General features: G+C 33.1%; 1 protein-coding gene across 1 annotated transcript in view; it reads left to right on the top strand.

The window, feature by feature from the left end:
• Positions 1-14,114, top strand: part of LOC145674378 (uncharacterized) — a 305,117-nt gene that overhangs the window by 221,819 nt on the left and 69,184 nt on the right. The window contains exons 4-6 of the mRNA XM_081744352.1: positions 683-741; positions 5,117-5,269; positions 9,288-9,464. Of these exons, the coding sequence (XP_081600478.1) occupies positions 683-741; positions 5,117-5,269; positions 9,288-9,464 (389 nt within the window). The remainder of the gene's footprint in view (positions 1-682; positions 742-5,116; positions 5,270-9,287; positions 9,465-14,114) is intronic.

Here is a 14,114-nt window from a genome sequence, read left to right on the forward strand (position 1 = left end):
ACGATTTTGTTTATTTTACATAACAGTATTTCACTAACTCTAGGAGTCAATTTTTCCCGGACGATGTTTTTCAAAAACGTAACCTTGTTCATTTTTCATAAATAAACATTTCCCTAACTACTCTATAATACGGCACAGATAGTTTCTCATGAAAACATCCACAAGGGGTAGTTTTTTTTTTTTTTTTTTTTTTTTAATATACAGTTTGATGAAAGTGTCTATTATAATTTTGTTCATACTTGACAAACGTCTTTATAATAACTACAGCATAGTGTAGAGTGAGAAAGTTTAATGAGGGGATCTATATCTTCTATTTGAAGGTGTTATTCTTCAATTTATAGACACTTACGTGAAATTCCATCATTGTCTTTTGTTCTCACACGCAAGTTAAGTTACTTGTTAGCAGCTTATTTTGTGAATGAGTTTTTAACAACAATTATTCACTATTTACAAAAACTATTTTCTTCTTCGACTCCTATTTTAGACGATTATAAATGTTCATAGCCATTTTTTTTTTAAATATATGGTAATACAAGTTTATTTTCTTCTTTTCGTGTACCTGCATTAAACCTTTGTCCTAATTAGACACGAATTTATTTCCTACCAAGACTTAAGCTTCTTTAGTAAACAATAGCTTGAGTATTTTTGTGGAAAATAAAAAATATATTGTTTTCTTTCTCAGAATACAAGAAGGAAGCAAGCAAAGTGCTAAAGAAATATGAAAAAGTTCAACATCTGTTTGTAAGTAACCAAATTATTAATTTTCTTTAATTTTAATTACTGAGATTGTCTTTACCTTTAATTCTAGCTCTTGAGGGTTGTTTTTATAATAAACTTTTATGTATTTAGTGGTTAACGGATTCGGAAGAAAGACGAGTGTTTTTGTAGTTTGTGATTCATAAAATGACTTCTAATTTACAATGTAATGCTTTGACACAATCGTAAAATGCACTTCTTGTGCAATAATGTTTTACCACAAGACTAGACGGAAGTGCAAAATGATTAACCTAAAATTAAATTCTACGCTTCTCATTTTAATCCTGCGAACTATTATTCCGTATTATTATAGCTCACACTCAAGGAATACTTCTCAGCTGTATCATAGTTCTGTTTCTCTTTCATAACAGTACCCACTGTACAGGCTGCATACAAGAGTTATCACTACATATCGGATTTTTATGCAAATGCATATTTTGTTTGCACATATGCATCTGTGTTAAACTTGGTAGGGTTTCTAACAACAATAATACAACTCGAATTTGAAATTTTATAGTGCATATAAATGCATATTTCAAATGTTAGAGCATAACAGCATATTTAGTACATTCTATAAGTTTTTTTTTTTTTTTTTTTTTGTTTTGTTTTGTTTTGTTTTTATTTCAGTCGTATGCTTATAGAGGGAATAAATCCAGTTTAAATTTGTATTTTCAACACATTTACATGTCTATGCAACAGAACGGTTTTTCGTATGGGAGGTTGGAAGAATGCCTAGTTTGTGGAGCACCAATAATGCTAGCAGCCGAACTGCAGATCACAGGTGCTTACAATTGCCAAGACGTTAAAAGAAATCTGATAATGATAAAGTCATTGCAATATCGTGTCGATCAATTCAGAAAAATGAGACGCGAGGGATGGTGCTCAGTGAATGCTTAGCTCTAGTTGATGGAGTTCGGCACGAGCTCCAGTCAGCTCCTGGTGAATTCAGGCGCTCTGTGGAAAAATAAACTGACGGGTGTTATTGCCAGGAATTCCAACTACAAAACAATTGAGTCCATGGTAAAATACCTTCAAGGATTAAATTTCAGCTTGCCTGGCTACAAATGTCAAAAAATGACACCAAAAAAATGAATTGAAGCATCTTCTGATATACTGTAAAAGTAATTACCGGAAGGAGTAAATCCTTAAAAACGAAAAGTTTTTTTTTTCTTTTTCGTACAATGGAAACATGTATAAAAGTGAGGCTCGTATTATTTCGTGTAAAGTAAATCCACTCTACTATACAAATGTGGATAAAAACTAGAGATCGTGTTCTCATATCACTGTGTTTATTTAATCTCATAATTTCTGAGTGTTTTAAAAAAATTAAGAGTATATAAGTTGTAACTGTCATAAAAATAAATGCCAAAGAGAAATCCCTGAAAGTAAAGTACACTTTCGGTGTTATATTTCACCTACAAAACTTGTCACAACTTCGCATGCATGTTTGAATGTTCTTTTTTTATTGTATTGTTAGTGCACATTAAGTGCATATTTTAGAACATTTAACACCATAATTGCAAGCATATGTCCTGAATTTTAAGTGCATAAAAATCCGATGTCCAGTTATCACCAACGTTATAAGTGATGCAATTCAAAAGAATTGTTGCCAATTCGACAGAAACTTGTGTTCAGAAAGAAAGTTCAATATAAGTGATTTTCACTTCATTCGGTTATTTTGCTCTGATTCTTACTAATCAGATGATTTCTCTAATCCAATAATCTCTCTTTAATTCTTGTAAGTTTTGGAGTATTCTGGTATAAAATAATGTATTGTTTGTTTGAAATAACTATTTACGAAGTTACTGGAAGATAATGTTGTGTTCTGGCAGTGTTATTTTTGACAGCCCAAATATTTATCATGAGGTTGAGTTTTATACTCGGAAATACTTGGAAATACTCGGAAATCAATCACGTTTTCTTCCGTGTGTGGCAGCTGTGAATCAGAGCTTGAACGATCTGTCCTCTCTTAAAGTTTTCAATACTGCTTTCTGTGAAACATCCCTATTTCGTTTACTTTATACTGACCCTTTAAATATTAAAACCACGAAATAATATATTTAAAAATATATTTCTAATAAGTTGGCAACATTACGACATTGGTGATAACGCTTCGGGAGAGTGTGTATAGCCTGTACAGTAATTTTATACTATATCAAAGTTCGTTATTGATTGATTACTTGTATCTGAAGATATTTGACTTTGTGTAACTTTTTAAGGATTTCTAAACTCGTTATTCAGTTAGACAATATTCCTTGTCAGATCTGACACTTTATTGATTATTTGCATTCTATTTTAAGGAATCTGGTCGTATGATAAATCTATCTTAGTTTTTAGTAAAATTCGTTATTCTTTACGTCTATCACTAAAATGATTTCTTCAACAGGATTTCCTTTGCTTTTTTCTATATGTACTTATTGTGCATAATTTTGTACTAAAAGTAAAATTTCTGTTTTCAATACCTGCATGTGTTTGGAAATACAATGGTCAGTTAAATTAAACTTGACTAAACATTTCTTTCAAGGTGCGAAATAATGTCTTGTTCGTCTTATTTATGCCTTGTACTATTGCATTGCTAATTGATGTCTGTAAACATTGCTTTTTTAAAAATCCTACATTTCGTGTTCAAAACAAAAGTCTGAAAACATAGGATTCTACCGAAATTTAAATAGATCTACACATTTATTGTCAGTGCTTTTGCAAAGTTATGAAAATATGAATAAATATTACTTACACTAGTTTTAATTAGATAATATGCTTCTTTTATTCTCAGTTTTTGTATCTCTTTTGAGTCTCGCTTCGTCCTGTTAAAATCTATACTTTTAGAACACATAGATATGTTACATTTAATATATACTATAAATTTAACATTTGTTACTAGCCAAGAAGGTCTCACACATCTGACAGCTTCGAATTTTTTAGTCTCAAAGAAACAAAGAAAGAAAAAATAAACACTTCTACAGTAAGAAACTTAGAAGAGATTCTCATTTATTGCAGCTTCCTTCTATTCTGCATTATGACGAAACTGCATTGTCACATCCGTTTGTTACATGAAGCCTTTCTTAAAAAAAAAAAAAAAAAAAAAAAAAAAAAAAAAAAAAAAAAAGTTTTGATGAAGTGTGTTATCTGTGACTTATTTATCATCTCTCGCAGGGCCGGTTCTACCATACGTGCAACACGTCGACATGCACGGGACGGCAAATTTCGAGGGACGGCAAAATCAGTCATAACTATATTATTTAAAACAAATCTTTCTTGGAAACAGACTTCATGATGATGGTAGTTAAATTCACTAAACTGACCTTCTATTTGAATACTACATTCACAAATCATGTTTAGGTCGCATTAGTTTAAGGTCACATGGACAGTGCTAAAGCAAGTGGTCAAACAAATCCCAGAATGAATTTCTTGATTGTTGTCAAATACAAGAATTCAGTTCTCGAACAGTAGCGAACACCTGTTCCACTTAGTTAATTATCACAGTTTTGATATGAAAACTAGTCTTGTCTTTGTTACACACACAAGTTCCTTATATTGAAGGTGAAAACAACTTAAAAAAGAATTAACAGGTGTAGAAGGAAAATCAAGAAATAAAGATAAAAGATCTAGTTGCACTGGAATTGAAAACTGATATATTGAGACTGAAGCTCGATATTGAATTCTATAAAAAGGATTATCATCTTTCCTCAGCAGCTGTAGTTGCTTTATCTTTCACTAACATAATAGATTTATTTCGAGATTGTATTTGTAGTGTTTAGGCCTTTCTGAGTGCGACCGCTATTTCCTTCCCCTTCGATGTTCATGACGGGGTAGCATACTTAAAAACGTGGCTTTTAAAGTTTGTTCTTTCTGGAGAAAGGGGGCCGCAAATGATGCTATTGCATGGGGCAGTAAGTTGCTTAGGGCCGGCCCTGATTTCTAGTGCTTAGGATTCAAATCACCCAAGAGAAAAAGAAAGTAAACTGAACTCCAAGTGAAAGATTTGCTCTTGGTGAGATGTGAAACAATTCTAAGCCTGCAGAGCATTAAAGGAAAACTGTGCAAGACACCGTTCTTTATAAATATTTGTATGTTGAGGATATTCTACCACTTCAAATTATCTAAATATCATACTTTAAGCTGCAAATAACATGATCTAACATAAAAAAAAGAAAAGCGTCAAATAATCTAAATCGGATTTCGTTTAGTTGATTAGGAAAGATTGTCGGACTGCTTATGTGAAATAAATACAGTCCTCGGAAAGTCATTGTAGGAAAAATTCTTCATCTTATATTTTGAATTTATACATATGTACACAGTTAAAGCTACATATCAGTCCCCATAATTTTACCATAAGCTATATTCTCTTTTTTTATTTCAGAGGAAAAATGTTCGATCACTACACAGAAGTACACAGAAAATGGAGGAAATGGACGTAGTAGAATTCAGAATTCACGATCTTTTGGAAATGCATAGGGATATTTTAACCATCAACGTTAAACATAATTTCCCTGAAATTGCTGCTGTGTCTGTAGTAAGTGATAACAGAGTATATTATGTTCAGATTTGAAATTCTATTTTGTTAGATATATTGAATCAGATATTTTTTTTAATAGCCTTTTGTTTCGAGAATACTCATCACACTATATACCGAGAATACGTACAGTCAGAAATAATATTAAATATTGGGTGGAGCTATCATATCTTAAACTTCCAATCTATATCTAATATTGTTTCTGATTGTGCAACAGGGACGATCTTGGCTATTTTGGCCAAAATTTTGTCGCAGGTTAATGTAAAGTCTATAACAGAAATAAAACAAACACAGCATTTCCCAGAATATTTTGGTGCTAGTTTGTATTATTATTATTATTATTATTATTATTATTATTATTATTATTATTATTATTATTATTATTATTATTATTATTATTATTATTATTATTATTATTATTACTAATTTTTTATTAATGACTCACCAACAATTTCAAATAATTCCAATATTTTACTTTCTGCTGATGACATTAAACTTTTTAGAGTAGCAAACAATATTGAGGACAACGTAAGGCTAGAAGAAAACTTAAATAGAATTATTATATGGTGCAGAGATAATGGTATGAATATCAATTCATGTTTAGAAACTAAGTGTATGATCTACGTTAACAACTCACAATACTATGTGCACCAATACGAATTACAAGGTACTATATGTAATACAGAAAGTTGACACAATGAAGGATTTAGGCGTAACATTTGACAGGTCATTAGGCTTTAGTGACAATATACAGAACATATGTGATGAAGCAAGAAAAATAATTTGTTACCGGTTTAATCAACTGTCAGTCAGATACTTATGTACTCTTATATAAATTACTTGTAATATCAAAACTAGAATATGCATCGATGATTTGGAACAGCCTAGTAAATACTCTCGTGAACAAACTTGAAATGCTCCAAAAGTGTTTTCTTGGAATACTTTAAGTTAGGACTGGATTATTACTCTGGCACATATGAATACTGGAAAACATATTTTAAATTGGAACCACTATCTGACACAAGAAAACTAATTGACTTTGAATTTGTAGACAAGATATTTGACAACCGATGTAACTCGAACTATATTTTTAAAAATGTGGATTTTAAAGTTCCAATATACGGTACAAGGATAAAATTTTATTGCAACCACATAATGGGAAATATATTTTAATTTCTAGACTTTTAACAAACTATAATAGACGCATATCTTAAACTGTGACTTTATTTTACAAATTTTAATATATCTTAGTAGTTGTTTTTATCTTTACTTTTAATTTTTGCCATCTCAGGGTTTTAGGAATTGACATAAACTACACTGTCAGGTTTATCTTATTATCAATTATGTTTATAAGTTAATCATTATTTATCTCTTTTACTATATTATAGTGTTAAAATAATGTAGAATATGACAAAGTGCTGCATTTCAGTTGTTCTCATCACGTAAAATAAAGTTTATTATTATTATTATTATTATTATTATTATTATTATTATTATTATTATTATTATTATTATTATTATTATTATTATTATTATTATTATTATTATTATTATTATTATTGGAGTAACAAAACCAAAAAAGTACAAATCAAAGATCTAGGTATTGTATATGGTACACAACTGAAATTTAGTAGCCATAGAAGTGATACGGAAACAGGGAGAAGAAAAGTTATAGGTTTTATTTTCAATCAATGGCCTGATTTTGAAAATGGTAGTTCATATGTGTACTTATATAAGATGCTTGTTAGATCTCAACTAGAATTTGGTTCAGTTATATGGAATAGTACCTCTTCTATACTAATATACGAAATAGAAACAGTACAAAAATTATTTTTAGGCTACTATGTTACGAAAAGGTATCATTATTTCATAATTATAATTATTGGCAAAGCTATTTGAACTTCAAACACTATTTGAAAGAACAAAATTCATTAATCAGTCTTTATTCAAGTGGTATTAGAAAATAAGTATTGTAACCAATAATGATTAGGAAATACAAATATAAAAGTGTTAATTGTAGGGTGAGGGATGGATCGACATTAGTACCATTACGTTTTAAATGTAAACTAGTAAAGAGACTTACGAAATCCTATAATTTAAACTGAGCTTGGAAAAAAAAAGAGAAAGAAAAAAAAAGAAAGAAAGAAAAAAAACCTCACAGAGTGAATATAGTATTAACACTTGCAATTCTAAGGTTATTTAAATTGACAAAGTCCTGTGTCCTGTAAAAAATAAGTTTCTTTTTTTAATCATGTTTTCCTAAGTTCTTACTCTAAACACTTCAAAGTTTCAGAAATGAAAGGAAAGGTATCAATCTACTAGAAGATGCTGATTTCCGTACAAAATAACTTTGCAACCATATAAGAGTTATAACTCAAGCATTATAACTCTTGCAAAGTTATAATGCTTGAGTGTTGTAAATGATAATGATACACCCTTCTTTAAGTGATGTTTCTGCAATGACTCAAAGGCATTCTTGGATCAGGTTTGCCAGTAGATAATTCACAAAACACTCAAAAATTACTTTCTCAAATAAAAGAGCGTACAAAATTCATTTTTTGGTTAGTAGATTAAATTTAAAATGACCGTGTCGTTCCTGAAAAACAATAAAATTTAATGTAAGTTTACAGCCTGTCATTCCAGAACTACAGTAGGATTCAAAGTGTTAGCTATATGACAAGGAACTATCTGCAAATCTTTGGTATATTTAATCGATATGACAACAGTAATATATTTAAACTTGGTGTTCATGAAACCTCAAGAACTTTGACCAATGCCTTTTAAATGATATTTCATTATGTTGTTTTGAAAATGTTATTTTGGGGAATTGACTATTTTCGTTTGAGTCTTGAATTTAGATAATTTTGAGTTTAACAAATTTGTATATTTTAACATTCTGGCAAGTATCTTTACCTGCTTAGTTGATAATTGTATTATAATTCTTCACTGTTTTACTTTTCACCTCATGTACCGGGTTATATATTGATTTTTGAAAGTATTGTATTTTTGCCCAGAGACTGTTCGCAGTGTTCGCAGTAATCAAAATAAACTATTATTATTATTATTATTATTATTATTATTATTATTATTATTATTATTATTATTATTATTATTATTATTATTATTATTATTATATACGTCAATTACTCCATTGAAATATTCCTAACTTTATTTGGCATAACAACAAGGTGCTACACACGTTTAACTTCCATTATTCTTATTAACTTTTTATGTATGTAATTAGTAAGTAAATTTACTTTTACGAGAAATGTCCAGAAGGTACCAGACGTTTTGGCCTATCGCGGCAGTGGGCTGGGTTAGACTCGCCATCTCGGTGTCAGAACGTTGCCACACTAAGTACTCATTCAGCTGTGGTAGAGTGACGACTGTGACGCTCTTATTGTGCTTTCTGTGATGTGTTACAACATGCGCTGCAGTACAAAATCCCGCCACTTGTGAGGTGCGTTCTGTGATTAGGGTTTTGTTGGCAGAGGTATTGTCAAACAGTGAGAAAGTTAAGGCGCGTGATGCAAAACAAGTGTCGCTGAAAACTTAGCTCGAAGGTGCTGTGTTTTCACTACAACGCACGTCCACATACGGCCAAGTACGCGAGAGCTCTTGGATAGTTTTGGATGCGAGGTGTTCTATCACCCACCATACAGCTCGGATTTGGTGCCGAACGACTACCATCTCTTCCCAGCGATGAATACATGGCTCGCTACAGAACGCTTTGATACTGACGCCGAACTGCATACCGGTGTAAGCCAGTGGTTGAAATCGCAGGAGGCCGATTTCAACCACGACGGTATTGATAAACTTGTGCCATGGTATGATAAGTGCCTTAATTTGCATGGCAATTATATGGAAAAATAGCTTAAGAGTGTACCTTTCAAATGTATATAATACAATTTGGTTCGTTCGTTCTGTTATCTTATTTATTTATTTATTTATTTCAAAACGTCTGTTACTTTTTGAATAACCCTCGTAATTTATTTATTTTTTTTTTAATTTTTAATAGGTTCAAAACTTCGAGAAATGTGATCAATTTTTGTGTAATGTAGACGAAGCCATACATGTAGCACATAATATTGAGGAAAAGAATCTAGAAAATGTAAAAAATAACAATAACAAGGAATCATTACCAACGATTGTCCAGCTATTGCAAGACCTTAGAACTGTTACTATTACTTTAATTGTAAGTATACAATGTTATAATTGTTTTACTTTATTTTTATCATAATAGTTGATTTTTACATTAAAATAAATTATAGAATTTTCGATTCTGTTGATATATTTGTGTTAACTAGGCATATACCTCATTACTTGTTAATAAGGACAAGTTAACCTGATTTACTTAATGGTCATATATTTTTTTTTATTTACTATGTTCAGAGAAATGGGCTTTGTTATGTTTATTTTATTGAGTGAAAATGAAAGCTTTTAGTTTAATGTCGCACAATTATGTCCTTTAGGCTAAGGGAGACGATGATTAAAGCAAATGAATGATGATGGAAGAATTAGTGGAATGAAAAAGAGGAGGAAACGGGAGTATCCCGAGAAAACCTATGGATGCGATATTGTTCGCCACAAACGTATTTGACCAGGGATCAAAACAGGGACCCCACACACCAGAGGTAAGTGCTCTACCACTGAGCCCTCGTGCCCTCGTGTTTATTTTATTGTTAGAGAAGAAAGAAAGAGAAAAGAAAGAAGGAAACCTTACAACTTAAGGGTTTCTATAGACCTGCAAAGTCAGGGAAAGTCAGGGAAACAACATTTGATCAAGGAAAGTCTGGGAAACATATATGTTGTCACTGAAAGTCAGGAAAATTTACTACATATATATCTTACAAAGTAACTGAAAATGGGTTACATTCAATTGTAATTCCGCGTAATCAGTATGCGTGGCTCATGTATACTGTTGTACTTCACGAAACAGAGGATATTAAAACAATAGAAATTGAAATAAGAATATTAAAATCTATATAGACGAAAATAAAAGTGACTATGTTTGTGACTTAATAACTCCTTAACCCACCCGTCCAATCTTGGACGAACGGTGACACTTCTGATGCCGTTTAAATCAAAATTTAGCCCGCATTAGTACTACTAAGGGAGAATTGTGACATGTAAAAATAATTAAAAATTACCGATATTAGTGTTGAATTCATAGTTCTTGGAGTCACTAAGTTCATTGGTGACAATTTTGGTGCCGTTTATGTCCAAAATGAAAGGTATTTTTCCCCTGCGAAGAACGATCTTTTTGCTAGGGTGATTTTTATGTTTCTTACATTGTAACTAAACATTAAATTGTAATATTAAAAATAAACCTGAAACGATAGAACATAAAGGTGATGTGCGGTCGGCTGTAAGGGGAGCAGGAGGTAAAGAAAAAAGTCAGGGGAAGTTTATATTGAAATCAGGGAAGGTCAAGAAAATTAAAACTAAGATATCTGCAGAAGTCCTGAACTTGCCTCCTTATATATTCTTAGTATTTATTAAGTCCAAGATTAGTCTCCAGTACGATTTGTTGAACAATGTTTACTCTATAAGTAAAAATAAAACATAAATTTCTTAGAAACAAACACAGTGATCAGTGACGCAACAAGGCTAGTTATCGACTGTGGCAAGAACTAGCCTTAGCACTCCTCTCCCATGATAAACCAAACCAAAACGCTCCCTGAATGCACCTGATATTGGCATCACACAGTAATTCTCCTACTCCATTTTTTTCTACAAATGGTAAAGCGTGATTCTGAAATTGCAGTACATAATTTCATTTTTGGTACAAGATAAAACGCCAAAGTAATTAGTATTTGATTTCCAAATAATCTGAGAGTAGCATGCTTGATATACGAGAGTGAGTTGTTAAGTTCTTAGCCTCACCAAGGAAACAAGTAGATAGGAAGCGAAGCTTGGTGTTTTTATTCAACGTATTCCTCTTGTAGTGCAATGCACTTTTCACATCGCTGCTTCAGTACTTGCAGGCCAGACAAATACAAATCGGATGAATGCTCTGCAAACCAGGCCTCTGTTTGAGAAATGACGTCATCGGCGATATTGAAATGCGTTCCCTTTAAAAACATTTTCAATTTAGGAAAGAGATAAAAGTCTGATGGAGCAAAATAAGGCGAATAAGGTGGATGTTCCTGTATTTGAAACCGTAGATCCTCCAATTTTTGCAATGTCAGACGTGCCTTGTGTGAGGGCGTGTTCAAAAGTTTCGGAATCCATTTTGCCGCGATCTTCCTCATACCCAAGTCTTTATGGATAATTTCCAGACCCGTTCATGACTAATGCCTAATGTGTCCTCTATCTGTTCGAGCGGGATTCGGAGATTGTCGAGAATCATCCGGTGAATGGCGTCAATCATCTCGGGAGAGGTCACTGAAATTGGTCTGACACACCTTGGATCATCGTTCAGACCAAACTGCCCACGTTTGAAATTCGCTGCCCATTTCTTCACAGTGTCATATGACGGTGCCTTGTCCCCCAATGTCGTGACAAGGTCGTTGTGGATCTCCTTAGACGAGAGTCCCTTTAGGAAGAGGTACTTGATAAATGCATGGTGTTCAAATTTACTAATTTCTGGGACGTGGACTGATATCCTCACTTTGGACCTGAAAAAAAAAAATAATAAAATAAAATTGGTTTAGTCAAACCAAATTTTGCACAGTAGCTTCACAGATTATAAGCCTCATAAACGTATATAATTGTTATATCTAGCTTTGTTTGAAACTGGGTAGGCTGAGAACTTATCAACCTTCACTCGTATTCTTATATTCTTATGATAATAACTGAAAAAAAAAATGACGATGTTTCTTTAATTATATCGGGATGTGCATAAGTGTAGAATGAAACAATAGTCTATTGCTTTAGAATAGAAAACTTTGTCTCGCGTATTATAGTCGGACATTTTGAAGATCTCTTAAATCGATATAAGTTAAATGAAAGCACAAAAAACTGGAACTAATATTTAACTTTGTGCGCTCTCTTGGCTTCAAACGTTTTTACAATGTCCTCCAAAGATAGCTTTGAAGCTAACTTATGCTCTGTGGATATGATTCCAAGGTTGATGAGTCGTTGTTGTCCTGTGAAGTTTCTGAGGTAATTTTTATGATCTTTAGTTTGCTTAAACTCTTTTTCCTTACCTTACACTGAAAATAAATGAAGTCTAATAAGTTTTGTCCAGTTTTGTGCCCCCCAATCCGGCACCCGGGACAAAAGCCCAGTTTGTCCCCCTTACTAGGGATGATACCATTCCGGGACCAAGTACCTGGGGAAACCTATATATCGACTGAAAGCTCTTGCCATGAGAAGTACGAGACCGTTTCTAAATCACGGGCAAACCCGCAACCTGACCCTGTAAGGGGTCAGTTTGTTGGTGTTTGTGACTCTATGTATGTCTATTCTACAAAAGTAAAAATGAATATTACGATACATCATGCCTAAGCACCTGAGCTCGTCACGTTCCTTTTTGGCTCATTGCTAGAACGTGATTCGGGAAAGAGTTTGATATCACTTTGCACCCCGACGTACCCATTTGGTCAGTGTTGCCAACGAATTGTAAATACAATGTGGCAGATGGTTTCTGTACTACTGGATGTATATCCATGGAACTTTTCATAAACATATTCGTCACTAGAGAAAATATATTATGGACGTATTCCTCTCCCAAGGACCCCGGTTTGTCAGTGTTGCCAACCAAGTGTAAAAATGAGTAGTTGTAAAACAGGTTCCATACGATGAAACGTTTGTTCACTATGCTTGGCAGAAACATCACACGACACTATAGCAAAAACTCGTTGAGTGTGACCGTCTCCCAACCATTCCAAATTGTCAGTGTTGCCAACAAGCGTAAAGCCACAATGTTGAAAATGGCGTACGTGCTATTGAACGAATATATAACAAATGTGACAGATGCAGCATTGGATAATGGAAAACAGTGTGAGTGTTCCGTCTCCCAATCACCCCAGTGTGGCAGTATTGCCAACCAATGCGAACATTCAAGATTTTTGCATGAAGTTTACAGCATTGGCGGACATAATTAAACTGTGGCCCATACTAGGTTTGTAGTATGTTAGTGTGAACTCACAAGTACATGTTGTCAGTATGTCCGCCAATGCGGGAGATTTCATGCAAAAATCTTGAAGCTCGATTTGGTTGGCAACACTGCTACACTGGGGTGTTTGAGAGACTGGAACATTCACACTATGTTTTCCGTTGTCCAATACTGTTCTGTTACATTTGTTATATATTCGTTCAATGGCACGTACGCCATTTTCAACATTGTGATGTTAACACTTATTGGCAACACTGACAACCTAGAATTGTTTGGAGACAGTCACACTCAACGTCTTTTTACTATATTGCAGTGTGATGTTTCTGCCAAGCATGATGAACAAACGTTTCATCGTACGGAACCTGTTTTACAACTTATTTTTATACTTGGTTGGCAACACTGACAAACTGGGGTTCTTGGGAGAGGAATACGTCCACAATATATTTTCTCTCGTGACGAATGATGTTTATGCCACGTTTCATGTGTATGCATCCGGTCTTACAAAAACCATCTGCCACATTGTATTTACAATTCGTTGGCAACACTGACAAAATGGGTGCGTCCGGGTGCAAAGTGATATTATAAAACTCCCTCGAATCTTGTTCTAGCAATGATCCAAAAAGGAACACGATGGGCTCAGACGCTTCCGCGTGATGCATCGTAACATTCATTTTTACTTTTGTCGAATATGCCATACATAGGATCACAGACACTAATAAACTGACCCTTTATAGGGTCAGGCTGTGGGTTTGCCGTGATTTGAAAATGGCTTCGTACTTCTCA

The sequence above is a fragment of the Thermobia domestica genome, chromosome 17 (assembly GCF_964235325.1).
Source record: "Thermobia domestica chromosome 17, izTheDome1.hap1.1, whole genome shotgun sequence".
Classification (NCBI taxonomy): domain Eukaryota; kingdom Metazoa; phylum Arthropoda; class Insecta; order Zygentoma; family Lepismatidae; genus Thermobia; species Thermobia domestica.